The sequence below is a fragment of the Chamaea fasciata genome, unplaced genomic scaffold (genome assembly GCF_029207755.1).
Source record: "Chamaea fasciata isolate MVZ Bird 193981 ecotype frontalis unplaced genomic scaffold, bChaFas1.0.hap1 SCAF_2, whole genome shotgun sequence".
Lineage (NCBI taxonomy): Eukaryota > Metazoa > Chordata > Aves > Passeriformes > Sylviidae > Chamaea > Chamaea fasciata.
This window is the reverse complement of record NW_027094087.1, coordinates 112392917-112417353: the sequence shown is the minus strand read 5'-3', so window position 1 is coordinate 112417353 and position 24437 is coordinate 112392917. Positions and strand designations below refer to the sequence as shown.

Genomic DNA, 24437 nt, shown 5'->3' with positions numbered 1-24437 from the left:
CAACAGTTGTGGTGGTTTTTTTTTGTTTTTTTTTTTTAAAGAACACACCTGAGATTGGAAAGAAAGAAATGCCTGTAAGCTTTAGGTCAACAGCCAGAGACTTCAGCTATGTCAGAGGAGTGCACATAGGACTAGAAAAGTCACCCGTAGGAGACCTTTACAAAACAGTAATTCCTAATTGTTGCATTAGTGCCAATTTAGCACCCCCACTCACCCCTCCTGCCCCCAAGGAAGGCTGGTCCACAGGGGAAAATACCCACTCCAATACTGGCAGCATGTCATTGCAATCCTTTCGGTTTTTTCTGCCCAGTGCCAGCTGTGTTGCCTTCTCTGTAATGCATAGCTGGTGCCTTTTATTGTGAAAGACAGCATGGAAACAAGGACTCATGATGTGGCCTCATGTTTAATTAGAAGCTAATGTACTATTATTAGGCACTGAAGGAATGTACTGGCGAAGCAGTGTTTGAGCTGTTTTAAAAGCATTTTATAAGTGTACTTTCCCCTTGTCTTGCTGGTGTGAACCACCTTTATTAGGAGGTGCAAGACTGCTGTTACCTGGTCTTACAGCTCTTTTGCACTTCAGGCAAGTACCGGAATTTAAGTATCTTTAATCTCACTGTTCAGGAGACTGTGAAATAGAAGGGAATGGTGTGTGCTAGGCTAACCCAAGCGTTTAAGCTTGAGAGACCAAGTGGTCTGTGGCTGAATTTGCTATATTGAGACAGTGATTAAGCACAGCCTAATGAAACATGGCCACCTTATTGGTGTCCAAAGAAGTGGAAGGGAGCAGTAGGAAAATGACAGTTTTGTTTAGTGAATGAGAAGTTTCAGTCAGCAGCTTTAGAAGCTTGCTGGCACTGCCATGCTCTGCTAAAGAGTGGCATTGGTTTGTGACCTCCATGGCTTCACCATCTACTTTTTAATACCATTTCATTCTCCAAACAGCTACAGCATAAGAGGAAACCATCCCAGCTGCATATCAATGTGTTACATGCATAAAGGTTATGTGAGGTTTTGCTCTACAGTTTTGTTCTGTAAATAACAAACACCTCCCATTCCTTCAAGCTCCTGACCTTCTGTAAAGCTGTAGGGAATGTAAAACTGAGGGCAGCCTTACATGTCACCAGTCTGGGCTTCAACATCATTCAGGACAAGGCTGGATGGAGCTCTGAGTAACCTGATCTAGTGGAAGGTGTCCCTGCTCACATCATGGGGTCTTTAAGGTCCCTTCTAACCCAGGCCCTTCTGTGATCACTGAACACACGATAGCTGTGTTCTGCTGTTGTTGGTCAAGGGGTTTTCAGTTGCTTTATTGACTCTGAAATACAGACAAGTTGTAGAACACAATTTTTATTAATAACAGGCCACATTTGTATTTCGAAAAGAGTGAAATTAAAAGGTGTATTAAAACATACCCACTCTAAGCAATCTATTTTCTTCAGTAGAAAAAAAGCACACAACAGGTAGAAATCCTATATACACAGTATATCAGTTCTAGTCATCACCCCCTCCAAACAGTGTTTTTTCAAATTGGTACAACGGTGTTAGAACGGACCATCCAGTTCCAGTCCAGCACGAATTTCACCTCTTGACTTCCTCATTTAAGAAAAACCACTAAGCACATAGTCCAGTTTACTGATCTCAGGATACATACAAGGTAGTACTGTACATGAAGACAACAGTGTTAAGCTTTTACTTCCGCTTAGTTTTTTTGGAATCCTGCCTTGTTATTAAGTCTGCCTCATAAACTTTGAGTACATGCAAATCTGTAATCAATGTCTCCATTAAAAAACATAGCAGAAACCTGATTAACTGTATTTTAAATAGCCCTTTCTTCAACTCCTGCATTAATTTCAAGCAGACTGCTGTTGTGCTTATTCTACGCTGGAGGCTCTCAGCCCAAAATATTGATCACTGCAACGAACCACAAATCTATGCCATCTTTTTTTTTTTTTTTCTTTTTGTTTTGAGGAAAATAAAAGCATAATGTTAGTTCTTAAATTAGTTTGGCACAAAGGGGAAAAAAAAAAAAAGAAAAAAAAAAGCAGGGGGAATGCACAAGTCTCATCCTTCTCTCACACGTCCCTGGGAGGGGAATGTCTGGATCCAGGCACGGTGGGCAGGCATGGAATGAATGACACAGAGCACAGCAGACTCCAGCTCTTGGCCTTGCCCCTGGCCTCAGTCACACTCAAACACCTCAGTCCATCAGCTGCCATCGCTGGTGAGCGCATCCCTGCGCAGCTGGAGAAGCCCCTGAGCTCCAGCAGCCTCCTCACCCCAGGTAATAAAAAAAAAAAGCACCACTCAGCACCTTTTGCTTAAGTGTCACTTAACAAGACTGTGAGTGAGCTATTCCTGCTCTGCTGAGCAGGCGGAAGCAGGTTTTGACACTTGGGCCTGGGCATGTCAGTATGAGCCCCATGCTTGAGGAGAACCTCCACGGCTTTCACGTGCCCGCCTCGCGCAGCCAGGTGGAGGGCTGTGAACCCCTCGCTGTCAGAAACGTTGATACTCTCTGCACTGATGAGTCCCTCCACCACCTCAGAGTGCCCGTTTTCCGCGGCGAGGTGCAAGGCTGTCCTGTTCAAAGGCCCTCTGGCCAGGACGCTGGCCCTCTCATCCATCAGCAGCTTGGTGGTGGCCAGGTGGCCGCTGCGCGACGCCAAGTGCAGGGCCGTGTACCCTTCCGCCGTGGCCGCCTCGATGTCCGCCCCGTGCTTGAGGAGCAGCCTGGAGGTGCTGGTGTGGCCTGTCTCAGCAGCGATGTGGAGAGCAGTCTGCAGCAGCCCGTTCTGGATGTTGACATCCGACTCCAGGTCGATGAGGAGGCGGGCCACGCGGTAGTGGCCGCGCTGGGCGGCCAGGTGCAGCGAGGTCCTGCCGTCCGCCGTCTGTGCGTTGACGTCGGCGCCGCGCTGCTTGGCCAGCAGCTTCACGATGGGCAGGTGGCCCTGCCAGGCAGCGTAGTGCAGGGGAACCCAGTCGTCCTTGCCCCTGGCGTTGACGTTGACGCCTCTCCTGAGCAGGATGCGCACGATGTTCTCCTGGCCGTACTGGCAGGCTATGTGGATGGGGGCCCTGCCCTCGAAATCCACCTCGTTTAAGGAGGCGTTCTTATCCAGCAGCATTTTGGTGCTGAAATCATCCCCATTCTGGGCAGCAAAATGAAGAGCGGTCCACTGGTCCTCGTCTTTGGCGTTGATGTTGATTTTCCTGGCCATAAGCAGCTCCACGATGCTTTTAAATTTCTTCTCGATGGCTATGTGGAGAGGGGTGGACCCTTTCTTGTTGGTGAGGTTAGGGTTAGCGTTGTACAGCAGGAGCCATTTGACACATTCTTCTTGACCTGCTTCAACAGCCAAGTGCAGAAGACTGGAGTTCCCATCCAAAACAACGTCAACATCTTGAGGCTGGAGGATCTTCATCAGCTTGCTGGTATCTCCAGACAAAATCGCCTCCGTTAGCTTCCTCTTCTGTATGTCTGTAGTGCCAATATCTAAACGGATACAAGGAAGAAAATTTTTACCATGAGGGTGGTGAAACACTGCAACAGGTTGCCCAGAGAGGTGGTGGGTGCCCCATCCCTGAAAACATTCACCTTGATCTAGCTGAAGATGTCCCTGCTCATTAAAGGGTCCATTCCAACCCAAACTGTTCTAAGGTTCTATGGAAAAGAGCGCATCACAGTTCTGACACCCATCTTACCTGCTCATGATTTCAGCAATGAGCTGCCTGCAGAGCAATCCACCCCCCTTGCCCCACAGGAGTCCCAGAACACCTTCAGGTCAGATTTGGGCCCCCACTAACTCTGTTTCTTATGGCATGAAAACCAAAGGATGTTGTGGTTTGATCTCCCTGCACTAACCATTGTTTGCCTAATTGGAAAACAGGTGTCTGGGGTTTGCAGCACTGGACTGAAAGGTGAAGGGGTCTTTATCACCATGGTCCCAGGGGCTGCTGAGAAGCAGACCTGAGTCCTCTCAAAAACTAAGGTGCTCAGGGTTTATAACTGAAAAAGCCACAAACTCAGCTGACCTGACTGGGCAGTGGCTTTAATCCTACGTCAAGCGGGACGCTGGACTAGCAGTGACCTCCCTTCCAAGCAACCTCTACATGACTGATTCTGTAATTGCTTTAATGGGAGTTTACTCCTTTACAAAAGTAAATGAGATTTATTATTTCTCATTAGATCACGTTTGGGAACCGCATAATTATTTTTATTTTTGTTTGTTTTTTTTTTTCCTTTTAAATAACTACCTCCAGTAAACAAATCTGTAGTGCTGACAGCAAGAGAAAGCAAGGCTAACAGTAATTTTCAGAATGTTATTCTACTCTCCAACCCATTGACTCCCATGCCCCAGTCCAAACAACTACAAAGGAAAACTTGACCATTACCTGAACTCTCCCTTTCAAAGGAAAGGGAAAGGGATCCTCTGGATGAAAAAGCTGAATCTACAGATGAAACTCCTGAAAGCCTCTTGTCACTCGAGGCAAGTTTGGACTCAGAAGAGCTGCGGCTGAGATCCTCAGGGCCTTCCATAGTCTGTGAAATCCCTGAATCCAACTGAGAGAGCAGCTCTGAGAGACTGTAATCCTTAACTGATGGTAGAGCAGGCTCCTGTTTTTTCTGGGATAGTGCACAAATCCCCTTCAAGAGAAGCACACAAGCATTTTAGGAAGGTCAGCAAGCAAAACTGAGCACAAGGCCCCTACAGAAGAAACATAAATTTGTCAGTTTGCGCGTAGCCTTTAAACACAATTTGTATTAAATTTGAAACCTATGCATAAGGTCACTGAATTTTTTCAGAAGCAGGAGGGCAGCTTCCATCAATACTCAGAGCCACTAAAGCCATGTGGCTTTTCTGTCTACAATGATTTTTAAGATCAGTCGCACCCATACAGTTCCAGCCTTTATTTCCTTAACTGTCCTGGCCTCCCTCCACAGAATAAGATGCTTTTGGTTCTGCCCTGAGATTTTCCTGAGCTGGTCCATGCCCCTGCAGTCATTTGTGCATTCCAGTCCCTCACCAAGACCCACTGCTATCAGACAAGGTGGTGCTCAAAAGCAGCAGAGAGAAGGTTGCTTGGAACCTTCCAGGTCATAAAGGAGCCTGTTCCTCCCAAAATCTTGCAAGTCCGAACAAGAAGTGAAAGAGAAAATACCTCAGGCTGCTGCTCTGGGGCATTCTTGGTGTCCAGGTCCTGAGTTATCATCTCTTTTGTTTCATCTTCCGGTTTTTCACAAAGGGCCTCTGTTTCTGAAGTGATTTCTTTAAAGAAAACAAGAGAAGGTTTTAGTGCTTGAGGGGTTTTTTTTAGGAGACTTTCTGAGACACCCTGCTGCCTTTCTCTATCAATCCAACTAAAAATCTCTGAGATAGTGAGGGAGAAGGACTCCAGTCCAGACCAGTGCGCACAAAGTGTGCAGCCAAGCCAAGGGAAATGTTTTAGACATGTTTTGTATTTTTTTTAACTATGGAATCCCTCCTCCCTTCAGTCCTCATTCCTTGTTTGAGCAGAAGGAGAGGGAAGAGGCAAATCTCTCCCATTAATGCTAAATGAAGCTACGGTGACAGCACTTGCTACATCCCTCTGCACCCATGAATTGGTAACAGGTGCTTTGGACAAGTTCAAACCTCTTACTGGCAGAGAAGTGACAGTACAAACTGTTTCATTACAAGAAAACAATTCAGTTTCTCAACATACAGCAGTACAAATTTCAAAGAGCCAGCTCCTTCAGCACTTTGGTGCACTGCAAACCACACCAGCTCCAGCTTGGCCTATGTCCTGACACACACTGTCAGAAATAAACATAATTTCTGGCTAAATGGCCTGACTGGTTCAGTACAAGGCCTATTCCTGGCCTGTTTACATAACACCATCATGGTCAGACATGTCCTCAGATAATCCCTTCCTCCACAAATGAGTAAGTGGCCTGTATCATTGTCTCCACCACACAATGTGCTCTATTTATTCTGTCACTGAGCTTCTCAGCCTTTACCCCATGGATTAGCAGAGTCCTGAGCAATAAGGTGACTCATAGAAGAATAAATGGGCAGCCAAGTTACGAGGAAATCTTACCTTGAAATGTTGGCCGCTCACCAGGATCATCCTGCCAACATTTCTGCATCAGTTTGATCAAGTTATTACATGAATGAGGCCTGGATTTGGAAACAGCAGGTAGCTCTGGGCGGTGGCCTTTAACTACTTTTACCATAATATGTAAAATGTTGTTTTCCTCTGTAAAGCAAAAGCACACAAATTTAGATGTCCCAGCAAAAGGAATCTCTTCCTTTTTTTTTTTCCGAGAGCATTAACAGTGCATTAAGCTGAAAATTTTTTCTCACACATTTTTTTCCAGATTTCTTATCAATAGGGAGAAAAAAACCTGTTGGTTGTCTTCTCCAAGAAGATATTTTTAATGCAGTAACACCTGCTTCTCATGTATCACTTAAAAACAATTTTCAGCGAGTGACTGTGTTCTTTTTCCACCCATTAAAGAACAAAAGGGGGAAAAAAAAAAAAAAAGCTCAAACAGTTCTTTGCTACTTCTCTTTGGATTCCCATATCTGCTGCAAGAAAACAAAACCTTTGGTTTTATTTAGACCAGGTGCCTGAACTATTCCTAATGGTGAAGGAAGAACACAAATCAAGAGGTGCAGTAATGCAGCTCCTGACTGTAAATCAACCACTGGGCTAAATGGAATCCCTCACTGGGAGAAAAACTAATAGTAGACTGGAACTTGTTGGGACATGTTTGCTATACATAGGCCAGTCACAGACACAGGAAAGTCATAAAGAATAAACTGCCTTTTGAGCAGTGCATTTACTGCAGGGTGGAACAGGGGCTTATTCTCATAGACAACTTTTTTTTTTTTTTTTTAAGGAACAAATCTGTACCCACAATCTACAAATAAACTCCGGAACTTCTCTACACAGGAGCTGCTCCTGAACAACAGCACAGCTGCCTGCCAAGTTGGCTTTGCCACACACTGGTCTGAAGCTGTGCAGCAAACTCCAGCAGAAGCAAAAATGTGCAGACAAGGACCCCTGCAGCAATGCAGGTTCTGTTTTCACCACGGAGGACAAAGGAGGACTTGAGCTTGTGATCAGAATTTGAGGGCCTAGAAGTATCTACCACACAAGTCTGTCAGAATTTGGAGATCATGCACAAAAATTTGGGGCTGATGGGGCAAGAAGTGGGTTTATCAATGGGGAAAAGGAAAAAAAATCAAGATAATACACAACTTACCTGCAAAAGGTTTCTTCTGTGTAAGAACTCCCCAAACCACGATGGAAAAGCTACAAAAAAATTAAAAAGGTAAAAAAAAAATTCTAGAAATTTTTTGAAACAAAATCAAAAAACTCACAGAAGTATAATTTCTTTTCCTTGTCCCTCCACTTTTGCCTCTAATTCAACTGATGAACACACACAGACACACACACACAGATGCAGCTAAGAACCATGATTTCATAGTCTAGCTTTGGCAGGGAGGAACCTGAGGCAGCAAACAGAGGGATTTGCTGCAGGCTGCCAAGTCCTTGGTAGTATTTACCAACCACTCCACATCCACCCTGACAAAAATCAGAGAAAGCATTACAGTGGATTTAATTTAATGCTTCTACCCTGCAAGATGACTTTAAAGAAATCCATTTAATTTAGAATAAGAGATATCTTTCTCATCTAAAGCTGTGATTTCCTTTTCCTAATAATCTTGCCATGAAAGAAGAGCCAAACACCTAGTGATGAAATCCACTGAAGATAACTCAGAATTTTATCACAGACTCGAAAAGTAGGTCAGGATGTACCTTCAGAAGGTGGGCAGAGTGCCTCCCATTGCCAGTTGCTAACAAATAATTTCAAGACCCAGGATCACCTGCAGTTTTTGTAAGGCCTCTACCCTACAAAGACTTTGCAAAACCCAAAGCAAACGTGACACATTTCAAGACGAGGCTCAGATTGGATTTAGGGGTTTCATGCTTTAAAAAAGGGCTAATTTTACAGGGTTCCTAAAATAGCACTTAGGTGTTTTCACAGTTCACTGACCTGTACACATCATGTTTGGTGTCAAAACACCTGTTCTTCTCCTTGATGCGTTCTGGCGGAAGATAGGCAATGGTGCCACACAAGCCATCCATGCTGATGTCGTGGGAATGGGACAAGCCATTGCACTTTGCAAGCCCAAAGTCAGAAATCTGAAAAAAAAAAAAAAAAAAAGGAGGAGGAAAAAGGTGAGAAAAGTGCATGGTACCACCAGACTTTCAAGGTGTTCACAAAATATCTTCTGCAAAGAACAGATGCAACAGGATGACCCCACAAATACAATGTTCAACCAATAAAACAACTCTGGAAGCATAATGCTATGGCAGGTTTTTCTTTATTGTTAAGCTAAAAGAAGAAGAAGAAGAAAAATAAAAAATAAAGGCAAGCAGCTTTGGCAAGCAGCTTTTGCAGGCAGCAGCATGCCAGCCCATTACATAGCAAACACAACAAACAGTCAAGACAATTTATTGTAATTTAAACCTGTCGAATTTAGCTACTGCAAACTACTTTAATGCAATTATTGGCCCTGCCACCCCCTTTCCCTACATAACCTCACGTTGTGTGATGTGTTTAAATGTCCTGGCTCCCCCATGAACTCTGGAGAATCACTCTTTCAGGTATCACTGTTACACTGACCATGCCAACCAGCACCAAGCCCAACAGCAGAGCCACCAAGTGCTCCAAAATCCCAAAAGGAAACACACACACACACACACCAAAAACGCACACAGGGAACTCTTTCTGGCAGCCAGGAGATACAGCAAGTCGGCGCAGTGACGCAGTGAGCACAGCTGAAATGAGCACAACAAGTGACAGCAAGTTTATAAAAAGGACACACCTCCACTTTAATTTGAAGTGTCAAGCAAATATGCATTCATTTACTCTCAAAGGCATACCAATCATCGAGCAAACAGATAGGCCAGGAATTTCCTTTGTCTTACCTCCCACTGGACAAAAATGTCTATAATGCCAAGTGGAAATTTCAGGAAAAGTCAAGTCTTTTTTGACCAGTGAGCCGACTGATTTTTGTCTACATGTCAGATAAGACTCCCCCTCCCCCTAACTTATACATTCTTTTTATCTAATAAATGCTCAGGTTTTTCAATGACTCATTTCCCTTTTGATCTTCACAGCTTCTCCTTTGAGAAAGTTTTCCCTCAAAACAGCAAGCATAATTAAAGAAAGCTTTTTTTTTTCTTCTTTTTTTTTTTTTTTTTTTTTTTAAATAGGCTCTGACTGCACACTTTGAGAAGTTTCTCTCTAAAGATACCACAAAACCAGTTGTAACATGTGTCCATTACTGGAAAGGGAGAAAACTGCTGCCAGCTTCAGCCTCCTGGAGAACAGGCAGGTTACACAGCCATGCAAGGAATCTCCCTTTGCCATAAAACAAACAAAGCAACCCACACAGCTTCAGGAAGAACTTCTCCCATGGACAAAGAGCTCAGCATTCTGAGGAGCTGGAGAAGTCCTGCACCCCAGAACACAGCTATATCCAAGCTGTTGTCCCTCTTTAATCTGTACGGTAACGTGGGAATGACTTGAGAACAAAAAAGCCCACACACAGGTGGGAAAAAAAAAGGGGGGGGAGAAAAAGGAAAAAAAGCAAAGTCATCTGGAGGAATAGTTTTTCATCCTTGTAGAGCTACAGTCTCAAGAGAGGGATTGCTGAGGGACTCCTCAGCAAGCCAAGCACTGGAGCCCAGGAAAGCAGCAAATAGTCAAGAAACCCTTGTCCACACGCCAAGATCACCCTGGGAAGAGTCAAATGGACCACTGCAGGAAATGCTGCATGAGTCTGGGGCACTTGGTGCTCCACTGGAAGAACAAAAGCCCAACCCCAGCATCACACCAGGCTGTGGTGTCAGGTTAATAAATGAACCGAACGCTGCAAGTCTGAACGGATCCGCCGTGGTGGTGAAGCTCTGCTCTGCTTTGATTAACGTGAGGCAGAGGCTTGTGTACACCTCAAGAAATCCAGGCATAATTAAAGCCACACACCTCCCTCTTTGTCTAAACAATGCCGTGTTTCCTACTGCCTGAGTTAAGAAATGAAGGTGAAATGCAGACAGCAGGGTGACACTCCTGGGTTTGGAGCCACCAGCTACGGCGTGTGAATCTAAGGCTGGGGGCTAAGGCAGAGCTCAGCACTCCAGACAGAAAAAGTCACCCTACAAACTCAGAAACAGCTAAGGTACACAGTACACACCCTCCCTGGGCTAGCAAGAACTTCACTTTGTGCAACTGTCCATACCTAGTGTGAAGGACTGGGTGTTATGTCAATTAATTTAAAAAAGATCACCTGTGGAGCAGGGCTTCGATCGTATCAAATTCTGCAGGAGAAAGCACTGGAAATTGAGGAATTGTTATCTTGCAGGCTGCAACAAAATAGTGAGATTCTGCAGACAGCTTCTCCTGGCTTTTATTAGCTCCTCTAGGGCGAATTTTCCACGCTGCATGGTGTATTTAGTCATGCAGGTTTCTTTAAACACCAGTGGGAACTGTGCAGTGGGTGGAAGATCCAGCCATTTAACTTGCCTGTTTTGCCTTTAAATTGCTCACCAGGCACCTCGTTCTGCAACACCCTAGCTGGGGAAGGCAGGGAAAGTGAAGCACCCTTCTGCACTCCTTCCTCCACATCCTTGCTGGTCCCTGCAGCCCACCCCGGGCTCTGCCCTTCCCCTGAATTCCCATGGAATCCGCAATCTCCTTCCTCACACGGGCGATTTCAGGTGGGTCCCTTCAAAAGCACACGTGGTTATCAGCAGGGGAGACAGGGAGGCGACAGACTGCTCCATGCAAAACCCGCGGCGGGGAGGTGGGAGGAAGAGAAAGGAGCCGTGGCCAAAGCCCACGCAGGCAGTGGGATGGGTTCGTGTTCAGGCAGCTCTGCTCCTCCAAGGGCTGCATGAGAACCTACACGTGAGCGCCCAGCAGGGACTGGGAGCTGCACGTGTCTTCCTCAACACTCACTTTTCTTGAAGGATTCCAAGATCTGAAGATTTCTATCTATCTATCTGTTTATTTATTATATTTATCTTTTATCTATTTATTTTCTCTTTCTATTTATTTATTATATTTAATTTTATCTATTTATTTTTCTATCTACCTATTTATTATTTTATCAACTTATTGATTTATTATATTTATTTATTATATTCATTTTAATCTATTAATTTATCTTTCTAGCGATCTATTTATTATATTAATTTTTAACCTACCTTTTTATTTATTTTATCTTTATCTATTTATTTATTTTTGTTTTCAGTTCATTTAGTTTATTTTAATTTTTTTTTTAACTCGCGCGCTCAAGCCTTTCTCAGCTCCTGCCGTTCGTGGGTCTTTCCATTCTAGTTGGTACAAAAACATTCACTTGGTAAAAGGTTTTGGGTGCTTTAAGAAATTATTTTTGTGATTTTTTTTTTGTATTTTGTAATTTTTTTTGTATTTTGTAATTTTATTTTCTGAAAATCAAATAATACACTCACATTAACTACAACAGCTACTACAGTCATCTGTTCCCAAGCACTGCAGGCATCTAATTCCCAGGAATGAAATGAGTGCTTGGAAAGTGCTTTTTTATTTTTTACTGCTGACTCCTGACAGACTGCCCTGAACTCTGCTCTCACCTCCTGATGTCCTGAACTGTGCAATTAGCTCCTGATGCTCTATGTCATTTTTCTGCACACAAAACTCAAGGGCCCACTGCAATGGATTCAGGGACAGAGTTCACCAAAAGGTTTTCTGCATCAAATCCACTGGATTAATTTTTAATCTCTGCTGGAACATCCAGTATTTGTCTCTGTACAAAGTCTTTGTACTTGAGATATTGAGAATATTGAGGATATTGAGAATGCCCCCACATTTTTTTTTGTGGGGTATTCGGGTGTCTGGTGGCAAGGGAGGCTTCCTTTGTTTTTTTCTGGGGGTAGGGGAAAAAGGCTGTTACATTTTTGTTCTTAAGAAATGCCTGAATTTTTTGTTCATGGGTCAGAGATTTGGACTACTAAAAACTATGAGTAAAATTAATTCCAAATACCAACACAACCTGCACTTCAAACCTATGTCTTTACTTCAGCGATTATGACTGCACTTCCCTTAGCTTCTAAAAAGAGCCAAAAAGAATCTTTCTGAACCAGACTGTATTTCTTTCCTTTTCCAACCTGCCCTGGCACTTTTAACTCCTCCAAACCCATTTCAGGTGGGACATTTGTATTGCTCTTTTCAGAAGCAGCACAAACCAAAGCCGAACACCCATTTTAATATATCAGGACTGAATTACTATAACAGGGATGGTTTTTATTCCCTCCCTCGTCCCACCACAATTAGATCAATCAGAGAATTGATCAAGGTGCAAACCAGCTTTGTTGGTTGGGATTAAAGAGCCATGCAACAACAGCCCTGCATGGAAACATTGATCAGGAAGGGTAGGAAACCAGCAGAAGGTACACTCAAAACAAAGGCTCTCCTCATCTATAATAACAGGAGAGCAATTGCAGCTGATAAAAAAGTGGCTGTGCTGCCTACATCACGCAGTCTAATAAAAAGAGACAGCTGCTCTTTACCAGCCTGGCCTCTGGATATTGCTTGGATGTACAGTTAACATGTACAGGGAGAAGATTTCTGATTATGAAATCTGTCATCTGACTAGGCTGCTTCTAACTCCCTGCTCAGAAATTTTGCAGCTGAAGCAAATAAAAGTGAAGACCATGGAGGCAACCTTTCCATCAAGAGCATCAGCATGGTACAACACAGCAGCAAACTTCACACTGGTTTAAACTGGAGAACTGGGGAGGGGAGAAAAGCAACTGCAGAGAGTTTAAAGCAGTGCACTGCTGGGAGCAGCTCGTTCTGCTTCAAGTTCTCTAAAACAAAAATCTAGGAGATGAAAAACAACGGGTCAGGCTTGTCTCTTTGTGTACATGAACCCACACATACATATATATGTATGTCTCTGTGTGTATGTGTACAAATACATATATATATATATGACAGGATGAGGAGCTGCAAAAAACCCAGGAGAGTGAGAGAAACGAGAACTTAAAAATAATGTTTTCTGCCCAAAAGTATTAAGTTGCAGGTTGCCTTATTTTTGAACAGCTGAACAAAAAGCAACACTCTTGACCATGAGATTTTGGAAGACAGGAAACCTGTGAAGCAGCAAGAGAGATCACGAGGGCAGGGCAGCTGGCAGCAGGCTGGGCATGAGATTTCTGCACGTGGTGGGGTGTTTATTCTCCTACCAAGGGCCCTGCAGGGAGATCACAGCCCAGCAGGCAAGGAGCAAACTCACGAGGGCAGAGCTGGAATGTGGCATTGCTTCCCCTGTGCCAGGGATTGCCACATCACAGCAGCTCAGGGGACACATCCAGAGTGTGTGGGGAGGGCAGGAGAGCTGAAGAACGAGCTCAAAAGATGTGGTCCAGCTGAGCAGAGAAATAGATGTCAGCATGTAAATATTGAAAGAGTGAATGTAAGGAACACTGGAGAAAGGAGCAAGGGAGGATCTTGTTGGTACAAATAAAAGGTTGACATGAAGGAAGGAAGGAAAAAAAAAAAAAAAAAAAAAAAAAAAGGAGGCTGATCCCTGCTAGCAAAGCCTGTCTGGGTATGGAATAATCCTGCCAAGGAAAGCAGTGTCTAAGGCAAACAAGATGGAGCAGGAGATGGCAGGGAAGGGAGCTCCCACCACCAACCCACCAGGGAGGATGGCTGTACCCACCTTCCAAAAAACAGCAAAGCTTTACCTTATTCTTCACATACTACACACAAATATTTTAAATCACCAGGGAATCCCCCAATGTGCCTTGGGTAAAGTCAATTATCTATCCATCTATATCCCTGCTCAGGCTAATCCCATCCTCCTAATTATCCTCCCAGTCCAGCACAGGCTTATGTAATGCCCAGGCTTTATGATACGGAGGCACCCACTTGATGATAAGTTCTGTACAGCAGCACTGCCTTAGTCACCAGCCTCACTCAGGGCTTTACAGTGAGCACAGTGCTCGTAAAAGGAGCTGGGTGTGTTTGCATTTAACTGCAGGATGGCACAGCAGCATTTCTAATGCTCTCCACTGAGAGACTGGCTGTTTCCTGGCTCAAGGGCAAACAGTTTGTAAAAGTCCTCCCTACCTCCAAACTCATCTCTTGCAGTCTGCAGCATCTCTTCACTCACCTTAGGACTCTATTAGGGACAGGTCACATACTAAATGAATGCCGACATTTAAAAACACTTCAATCAGCAGCTCCATTAGCCTTCCAGCAAGAAAATGCACATTAAATTGAGCTGCAGGGTCTGAAATTTAATTATAATTTTCACATCACGCAAAAAGAAGGTTTGGGGCCACATTTTTAAAGTGAAGGCACCTCGCAGAGTATGTTCATCTCTTATTTTGCATATAGGTTCCTGTGCCTGCTTTGCCTCTTGGAGGGCTTTCCAAGATGCCTGTGGTTGTGAAAGACTGCTGGCCGGGAAAGGTTTGGATTAGACCATTGCTTTACGAACTCCACGGAAAGGATCTGAAGACCTCGATGTGTTTCATACAGAAGAAACAGTTCAGGGATGTCAGCAGTGACCTCAGCAGTGACTTTTTTATTTTTGTACATTTTGCACTTTGCCCCCCTCGTGTTACATCACCACCCAGATATAGGCTGTGCAGCAGGCACTTCAACCTCCTGAAACAGTGAGAAAAACACAGCCTTGCTATCTGGCCTCATGGATGAGTCAAGAATCAGGAATTTAAGAAGTTATGCAAGCAAGCATGAACTTTTAAGTAAATAAATACTTAGCAAAGACCTCTCAGCACCACTGTGTGAGAACAGGCTTTCAAGAGTTCAAATCCTGACGTTCTGGTCAAAATAGCATGACCACCTGTCGATGCCTCCTACCTCAGAAAGAAAATCCTTCTAAGAAATAAATCACTAAGAGGCCTAATAAAAAAGCTGAGAGTGTCACAAGTGTGATTTCATTAGTGGCACACATGTCTTTTGGCTCCAACCCTCCCACCACATCAGGAGATCTTTATTTAATGAAAACTTCATTTTTAGAATGATACAGGTAAGACCAAAGGCACTTGATCAGTGAGGGGGCCAGGAAAACAGGGAGCAGACGGATTATGGCACTGCTAAAAAATAATTGATCACTAAAAAAGAAAAACAGGGAACAAAGCTGTATTTCAGTCTCGGTGCTCTCTAAAAAGAAAGTTGAGAAAGCGAGCACAACCTCCTTGGTCCAGCTGACCACAGAACCTCCAGCAAACAAACCTAACAAGTTTTCCAGTTTACTCTGGAAATGGATAACGAAAATAATTTCATGCTGTTACAGCCACCAAAAAAAAAAAAAAAATTCCTTTCAGTGACCAGTGGTATGCATGAACAGTCAGGACAGAGATAATTCCTCACTGTACATGCTCTGAGCAAATGGAAATGAGCTGCCTCTGGGAAGGCTTCTCCAGACTCCAGCTGTAAATGAGATCTGTGCATTTCGTGGTGCAGACAAAGACCTAGAACAAGGCAACTCCAGCAGCTGTGGAAGTGGCAAAGATGATTTTACAGGTTCACACCACTTTTCTCTCCCTGTTCTCACGACCATGCTGCAAGGAAATTTGCACCAGGACACATTAGGTCTCAGAACCAGAGTTCACTGCATCCTTCTAAAATTTCAGGAGTGTTCTCACAAATTCCCAAGCTCTCACAAGTCCTCACAAGTTAGTTATGTACTAAAGTGGTGCATAAACCAGGTGGATTTATTTAAGGGCTCTGTTTGGGTGGATTTTAATTCGGGAATCAGAGGGGCTGGATCAGTGGGCATTTCTCTAACTCTAAACGAATGCTCCTGGTTTCTCTCAGGCTTTTTGCATCTGGCAGGAGCCAAGAGGGAACACCCAAAGGTGGATCCCAGTGCGTACCTTGACGTGGTAATGGGCATCCAGCAGGATGTTTGCAGGCTTGAGGTCCAGGTGGAGCAGTGGGGGGGACATGCAGTGCAGGAAGTTCATCCCCACGGCTGTCTCGTGGATGATGCGGAAGCGCAGCTCCCAGGGCAGGGGCTCAGAGGCCAGGAGCTTTTCCAGGGATCCTGTTTCCATGTATTCCATGACCAAGCCCACGGGCTCCTTGCAGATGCCATAAACGGGAAGGATGTAGCGGAACTTTGCCATTTCCATCTTCCTGGCTTCTTCCAGCAGCTCCATGCGCTCCCTGGGTGGAAGAGAACGGGAGGTGAAGGATGGAGCGGCCATTTCTCCTCAGCCCAGACACGCACAAAACATTTCTTACAAAACCGAACACCACATTTTGTGATCACCCCCTGACTGACCCACGCTGCCTCTCACCAGCCTGCACTCCAGGTGTATTCCCATATTTACTAATTTGGGGGTTTATGCTTTCAGTGGTAGGCAGCTCCCAGCTGCAGGACCATGGGTGAGACCTACACTTCCACAGTGCAAAGACCCCGAGCGCAAAGCCCATCTCCCTGCTTTGATGGTTCTGCTGTGCTGTTCAGGAGGAGGATGATACAGGAAGAGCCCAGCTTTGCCACTGCTGTAACTCCTTGTGCCGAAGTCATTAACTTTTTGTGAGTCATGAGGCTGTGTTAACCAGAAGAGAGGCCGGACAGCATCGCTTCAGCCGCCCTGCTGGTGCATCCTGAGTGCACACAGACCCAAACCTTGCGAGAGGAATCCTTGGATGTACCACTGAGGGGAGCAAACTGCCTGCTGTAACCAGGGAGACACAACAAAAGCCTCCCCAAACCACAGATCTGACAAGTCCAAAACTGCACTCACTCAGCTCCAGCAGGAGAGAACTCCCAGCACACCATTTTCAGTGATGTAACAGGCCCGGGCCTGGCAGCTGTAATGAGCACCCCGGGTTGTTTACGGGACACAACAGCCTGACCCTGCACAGGGTTAAGTGTTACTCAGTCCCAGCTGCAGCCTCCCAGGTCAAGACCCTTAATTGCTGTGCCTTTCTAATGCACCTCACTCCGAACTTTCTGCAACAGTCCACAAGGCCTTAAGATGGAAAGAGGAAACAAGAGTCCTCTCCCCAGGCTGGCTGTGCCCACAAAGAGGGGCCACACTTGATGGTTTAAAGAGCCTCCAATCTGTAAAAACTGCTTTATTAGTGATTATGAACCCTGCCCAGAGCAGCTTTGGGCCATGGGCACAGACACATGACTATTCCTGCCATAGATTCACAAAAGAGAGCACAGGGAGGTCAGACAGGTCGTATTTCCTGAGCAGACCCTCTCTTATTACACAACAGCTCCTGCAATGCACCCAAAGATGTGCACACTGTCTAATGGACAGCAGTTCCTGAAGTTACAGGACAAAGTTTGTGCTCTGGGCCATCAGCAGGTGATGCCAGTTACCGCTGTGAGAGCCTCACGGCAGAGCCTCAGCTCAATCAAACCCTTTTGGTTTTAAAATTTCAAATCCAAGGCCAGCCAGTAGCACTGTCCACCTCTAAAAAGAGAAAACACCAAGCCCAGCCTGGACACAGCCAAATCTTTTCTTCTCATGTGTCCCCCAACGCCTGGATGATCCGGGAGAAGCTGAAATGTAGTCTGTGAGGGACCCTCAGATTTTGGGAGCTGTCATTTGGCCCTCAGACTCAGGCAGCAGGACACTCCCCAAGGCTGGGAATGTGCTCTGCTGCCGGCTGCTCACCCGCTGTGGCAGCCTGCAATAACATTTATGCATTAAATGGTAATGCAATAACATTACCTGCTGCAGGTAGCATCTCCCACCAGGGCACAGCCAGCAGCAGCAAACCTATTTCAGAGGCGAGATCAGGCTGAAAGATGGTCTTAAGAGGGACTTACAGGCTGAGAGAGAAACAAAAAAGATAAGGGAGATCTTCTCTATTAACCACATTGGCTCCTGCTGCTCCCTACAGCAACTTTCTTGTGAAATAATTGCCTTTGCAGACAAGTACCCAGTTTGCTCTTTGGCACGCTGGAAGGGAGCGCCCATGAATAACACAACCAACTCCTTGCCCCCAAGCCACACGCATAGCCAGCATAATTCACCGGGCTGAGCGCTGGAGTCAGGGATGTAAAATACCTGTCTGAGCCCTCCCAGGCAAAGCCAGAACCCAGCAACAGCCAAGGTCTGACAGGAACCACTAGACTCCTCGGGATGGGGTTCTCAGGCTAGCAACAGCCTCAGAGAGCATCGCCAAAAACACAGATTGGCTGCTGGAAATGGGGCGTTTTCTTAAAAAAAAAAAAAATCCCTCAGAATTTTCTCATTATTTTTTTTAAAGCTCCCTCTCTGCTTGGACCAGATCCAGTTAATTGAGTGAACTAACAGAATATAACAGGCGAGTGCCCTCTATCTAATTTGCCTGTTTAAATAAAGCCCCCATGCAACAATTACCACCCTTAGCACTTTCCCATACCCAGAGCATTCAAAACTGAATCAGCCAGAGGCCTGGGACAGCTCAGTCGGCTTTCAAACAGCTTTCAAAAGGGCCCCTGTCACCTTTTGAAAACAGAAAAGGAAAGAAGACAAAAGAAGTGAAGAGAGCCAAAGCGGTTATTAGCCAGCGCGCTTGCATTAATGGCATTAACACAAACAGCTCGTTAAGCCAAGATCTCCTCCACCAGGCACAGATCAAAGGTCTCTCCCTTCCCTTTCCCCTCGCAAGATGCCACCGGCGCTGGGCACAGACCGAGGTGTTCTCGCCCATCGCCCCAACACACGAGCGCTAGTGCTGCAACAAAGGCTGCTGCCTTCGGGGATGGAGGCTCCAAGTTCACATCCAGCACATCAAAGGATGGGGAGCGGGGGTGTGTGTTGGGCTGCTCAGTTACTCCGGGGCTCAGGGGTTGCTCTGAGCTACCCCAAGTGAAGGAAAAGCAAAGCTCCTGGTGGGCTTTCTCAGTCGAGAGCCACAGGTCTAGCCTCTGTTAGTATTTAATATTATTTAATACCCACGCGATTAAAGAGTCAGAATTATCTTCTGTAGGTCAGAATTATCTTCTCGGCTCTGCTCCCCTCTCCCTCCAGCAGTATATTAATTTATCATAATAAGGTAAAATAGCAAAGGGAAAAGAAGGGGAGAAAGAGGGGGGAAGGGGGGAAATGTAGAAAAAGCGGGGAAAGGGTGGGGGGGAAGGGTGGGGACAGAAAGGGGAAAGAAACAAGAGGGGGAAAGAAACAAGAGCGGGAAAAAAATGGAAAAAGGGTGAAAAGGAAAAAGAAAAAAAGGGGGAAAGGGACACAATGAGAAAAAAAGGGGAAAAGGGGAGAAAAGAAAAAAGAGGGAAAAGGAAAAAGGGAGAAAAAATGGGGGGAAAGGGAGAAGAAAAGAAAAGAAAAGAAAAGAAAAGAAAAGAAAAGAAAAGAAAAGAAAAGAAAAGAAAAGAAAAGAAAAGAAAAGAAAAGAAAAGAAAAGAAAAGAAAAGAAAAGAAAAGAAAAGAAAAGAAAAGAAAAGAAAAGAAAAGGAGAAAAAAAAGGAAAAAGGGAAAAGAAAAAGAAAAAGAAGAAAAAAGAAAAAAGATAATGCTTACACACAGGACAGCTGAGGTCATGTAAATGATGGGCTGCACACACTTTCTCCTGTAAATAGTACCAGAAGACAAGGGCCCACACATCAAGAGCTCCAGCACCGGGTCCAGTGCCAAAGAGCATCTCTGTCAGAGAAGTCAGTACAGATCAGTCATTTTCAAAGCAACTAGAAACATTACATGAATTGGAGACCTCCAAAGAGCTGTCTGCTTCCACCCCAAGTCAGACAGGGCTGCATTCCTTGGATTCTCCTGGAGAGACAAGGGCCTTGCTCTTGCCCACTGCCCCAGTCCCCAGGGCCCAGCCCTTGTCCCACAAACCCTGCCACAAGAACAGCAGGAATTACAGCCGTACCTGCATTTGCATGGATCCAATCTTTGTGCCCTAGAGATAACACTGCTGTAAAACTACAACCTTAGACTCGCCAGGCAGTCCTTGCAGTTTTATATTCCCCCACCACCACCACCATATTTCCCTAATGGAGTCTGAGACAGAGCAGTTAAAAGTTGCTCCAGAGAAGCTCAACACTCGTAATGGGGCCATTTGTGTGAGGCACCTCCAGACACAGAGCAGCCAGGCTTCTCCCAGCCCAGGGGAGATCCAGCCCTGCTCTGCAGTCAGGAATTTAAGTTACCTCTTCCCAAACTGCTGGTGCTGCAGATGGGGGTGCACCAAATTACAACACCCCTGAATGTCCTCTGGAATTTCTCATCTGCAAAAATCATGGCAGAGGTTTTACAGTGGCCTCTGCTCTGCAGGGTACATATTTAATAACTTCCACACTGCTGACTCTCAGAGAAGAATGTGACTATGAGAAGACAAGAAAAACCACTGCATGGTCAGGGCAGAGTATGTTGTGGTCGGGAAGGGGAAAGGAAGAAAAATCCCGTTTTTTCAGGTTAACAGATGTCAGCCCTGCTAACAGATCTCTGCAGTGCAGTTGTGGTACCAGAGTATGACAGGACAGCCAGGCTCTCCCCTACTCTTTAAGGAGCACAAGGTGACTCTTAGGTTCTCCCTACATAAAAGAGACATTCATTCACCTTCACCACTTCAATAAATGCAGCACTCAGTAACAGCGAGGCATTTCTAAAACCTCCTCAATTTCAAAGTCCCGCTCCATTCCCAAATCCAGGATGTGCAGAGGGAGATACAGGTAAGGCTTTGCTTGCTTTTTTTTTTTTTTTTTCCTTAATCACGAATTTTTTTCCACCTCCACACCCTGTAGTCACCCCCACGGCAAACACCTCCAGTAAAGATCCCTCTCCAGGAAATGTTACACCTTACAATCAGCACGTTTATGTTCAGCAGAAAAAAAAGACCAACAAAGGATTCTCTCTCTCCGAGCCTGCCAGTGTTTTTCTCCAGACCACACTTCCATTCTGGCCCACGCGGGGAAAGAGAAGAGACTTCACCCTCTCTCTCCACTGCAAGTCCCGAGGGAGAGGCTCCTCCACCTTCCTGGGTCACACTCTTTTGTTCAGATTTACACTGAACCTCCCCGTACTGAGAGCATCCTGAGTTCCATGTGAGAAATGAGACCTCAGAAGAAGGGAGAGTGGGAGCAAATAAGGTGTTAGGAATGGAATTTGGCTGGATTGTCTGAGAGGGCTTGGGCTCAAAGGTAGAAAACACTTCTGTATCTACATTCAGTTTTTCTTCTGCTTGAGGCCACTTGGCTCTATGATGTGATAATTGCCGAGGGAATTACTCCAAATCTCCCACTGTCTGCAGAAACACAGTAAGAGGAGACTACACAGAGTATTACCACCACCAAGCCATTACAAACAGGGTTTTAATGTGGTACCAAATAAATACATCAGAAAAAGCCTCCGTGCTTTTCAGTTAATGTTTCTGATACCACTGGCAATTCTTCTAACTCTTCACAGGGTTCCAAGAAACAGCTAGTCAAGTTAATCTCCTGGATTAACAATCTAATTACACAGGCTTGTTGCAACCTGCCAACTAAAGAGGCTGTGGTTGATTCTGTCTGTGCCCCCCACCCCACCATTTGAATAGCACAAGTTTATTAGAAAAGTTTTGGGTAAAAAGCCTCAGGTTAACCACCTCCTGAAGGGGGTTTGATAGAGCAGCCCAAGAACCAAAGGAGAAAAAAAAAATTAAAAAATAATCAGTTTACATTTATTTTGCAGGGGCAGCTCTTTCAAAGGCCAGAGACACTCCAATTTCCTATAAATGCTCTCCTCATGCATCTGAAGCACAGATTCTGCAGTAAAATAAATCAGTGTTTCAAGGAGTGGTGTATTAAAATCAATCAGAAGCTTCAGGAGCTCTATGGCCTCAAAGTTCCCAAATTCTCAAGGCATTTTTTGCTTACTGAGCTGCATGTTTGTATGGTCTTCCAGTATTTGCACACCTCATAGCCACGGAGGGACAGCTGCCTCTCTACTGCACATATTAATATAGAGATCTGATAGCAAATCTCAAAATTAATTGTTCCTATTAAAATAGGTGACAGCACCCTTTGTCCCAGAGTGAAAATTCACTTTCGGAGTAAATTTCTGGATGTACACTACAAATGAAAAGTTCTAGCTTACTTTTAAGACATGTTTTAATCTTCAAAATTATTCAGCCATGGTACTGTTTTGATCAATAAGCATCAAACCTGAAATCTCCTTTTAGGTTTTAAAAGTAGGGGGCTTGCAGATTAGCACAATGAAGTACACTCTACAATTTAAAAGTCTTTTCCATTTTATTCACTGACAGCACAGTTACCCTGTGCGTATAGTAAACTCTCCCTCTCCAAAGGACATTCAATTTCATTTACTACACTCTATAAGCCACACTCTACTGCAAAGTCAGAAATTCAGATACTGGAAAAGATGCTCAGCTACCCTAAAAATCCTGCAGAAGATGGGTTCACAAACGTTTTTAATCTTGGGCTAGGTTATCTCCCTCCTTGTGCAGGAAAGGCACCAACAGGAAACCTTTTGTCACCGAGCCAATCCACGTCTCAAAAACCGAACTGCAGAATCGGCTTGTGAGCTGGTAGAGATCCCAAAGATCAAGTGGAGCTGGGAAAGCTCCAGGAACACGACTTGTGCGTATTCACCTCCCTCTGCAAAGAGGCTGAGCTGCTGGAAGTCCCCACAACACAGGGACGTTTCTAAAGGTGCATCTGACAGCCTTTCTCTCCTGGGAAAGACCTGCACTCGATAGTCCCTATCCCTGGAGGTATTTCAGGCCCGGTTGGATGGGGTTCGGAGCCACCTGGTCTAGTGGAAGGTGTCCCTGGTCATGGCAGGGGGCTGGAAGGAGATGAGCTTTAAGGTCTTTTCCACCCCAAAGCAATCTGTGATTCCGCGATCACGCACAGACAGAACAGCACAGCCCATCGTCCCCACCAAGGACCACAGCGAGTGACAGGGGCCAGGGGAGTCCCCCCGTGAGGCACCTTTCCCTGCCATACAACACACCTCCAAGGACTCATCCCGAGCTGACAGACACACGGAGAAGCGCTGTGCCTGCACTGGAGCCGGACACATTTCCCACTCCCTGAAGACACCAAACCCGCGGCTCCAGCGTCCACACCCCAACTCCCCTCAGCCCGAACCTGCTGCCATCACAGGAGCCACAATTCCTGCACCTGCGAGCTAAAGGCCTGGCTCTTCCCAAGGCTCTGCTGTGATCCCAGCCACATCCCCGCTCCTGCTGCCCTTCCCATCTCGGAGCGCTCGGTGTGTCCCGGAGTGTCCGTGCAAGCCGGCACACGCACAGCCTGGGCAGGGCAGGAATGTTTCCCGCACGGCTCCCAGGGAACAGGCAGCACATCTGGGATATTTCACGGATACTACCGCTGCTGCTGCTGCTGGCTGTGAGACGGGCAGGGCTGCACGCAAGGAGCGCTCGGTCGCCCCGCGGCTCCCCGGAGTGCCTCTGCGGGAAGAGTCCCGGGGTGACTGAGGGCTCGGAGTGCCTCTGAGGGAAGAGTCCCTTGTCGTCCCCCCGCACATTGTCCCCCATTCCCTTTATCCCCCCCCTTACTTCTCGTCCACATGGAGGCTGGGCGAACACTTGATGGCGAGCCACGTCTTCCAGTGGAGGTGCCGCACCTTGTACACCTGCCCGAACCCTCCTGAGCCGATCTTCTCCCAGCTGCTGAACTCGCTCTCCTCGAAGGTTTTCAGCAGCCCCATGGCCCAGGGGGAGCCGCCGTCCCTCGCCATGGCCGCAGCCGTGCCCGGACACCGCCCGGCCCCGCGGAGCGCAGCGCCGCCGCTGCCACCGCTGCGCCCGCCCAGGTGAGTCAGGTGTGCCGGGGGGGACCGCCCGCCGTCACTTCCTGGGACGGGCCGTGGGTGGCTTGTGCTCGGCTCCCTCTTCTGTCCCGGGGCGCAGGAGTGGGGCAGATCCCCGGCTTGCAGCTCTCCGGAGCTTCCCCGGCCGGAGCGATGGGGCGGGGAGCGGGAGCGCACGCTGCTGAGCTGTGGCAAATGAGCTGGGTTAAATAAGCTGTGACAAATAAAGTGTTTAAATAAAGGAGAGGGAAGCGCCGGCCACCTCATTCCTGCTTGTTCTTCTTGCCCTGCCCAGTGAAGCGCAGCGGGTCCCTGTCCCTCTGTCCTGGTGCATCCCGACCTGGTGTGCGGAACTCCGGCCAGCCTGGCCAGGCAGGCTCTGGAGCAACACATTTTAGGCTCTGAGAAGCTATTGCTGAGAACTCAGACGTCTCTGGGTTTTAGTTGCCCTTGGGATTAGAAGCTGTGATGATCCCAGTGGTAGATCCCAGTGCCTGGATCCTTTTGTGGGTCTAATTGCAGGGATCACAGGACCTCCAGAATTGTTTTGTTTGGAAAACAACTTCCAAGATCATCATGTCCAACCTCTGGCTGATCTTCACCTTGACAACTAG

The 24437-nt window shown here is 46.2% G+C and overlaps 1 protein-coding gene and 1 long non-coding RNA gene across 3 annotated transcripts in view; one reads left to right on the top strand and one right to left on the bottom strand.

Annotated features, from left to right (window-relative positions):
* Positions 1 to 9462, top strand: part of LOC136285664 (uncharacterized) — a 45137-nt gene extending 35675 nt beyond the window's left edge. For both annotated transcript variants that reach the window (XR_010719509.1, XR_010719507.1), the window contains exons 3-4: positions 6890 to 7324; positions 9277 to 9462. This is a non-coding gene — a long non-coding RNA (uncharacterized lncRNA). The remainder of the gene's footprint in view (positions 1 to 6889; positions 7325 to 9276) is intronic.
* RIPK4 (receptor interacting serine/threonine kinase 4) lies at positions 1291 to 23777 on the bottom strand. The gene is made up of 8 exons (XM_066177123.1): positions 23570 to 23777; positions 15955 to 16246; positions 8051 to 8199; positions 7256 to 7305; positions 6085 to 6243; positions 5167 to 5273; positions 4399 to 4651; positions 1291 to 3499 (listed from the first exon to the last, which is right to left on the bottom strand). The coding sequence occupies exons 1-8, from the start codon at positions 23749 to 23751 to the stop codon at positions 2322 to 2324; spliced, it is 2370 nt and encodes a 789-aa protein (XP_066033220.1). The 5' UTR covers positions 23752 to 23777; the 3' UTR covers positions 1291 to 2321.
* Between the last annotated feature and the right edge of the window lie 660 nt (positions 23778 to 24437).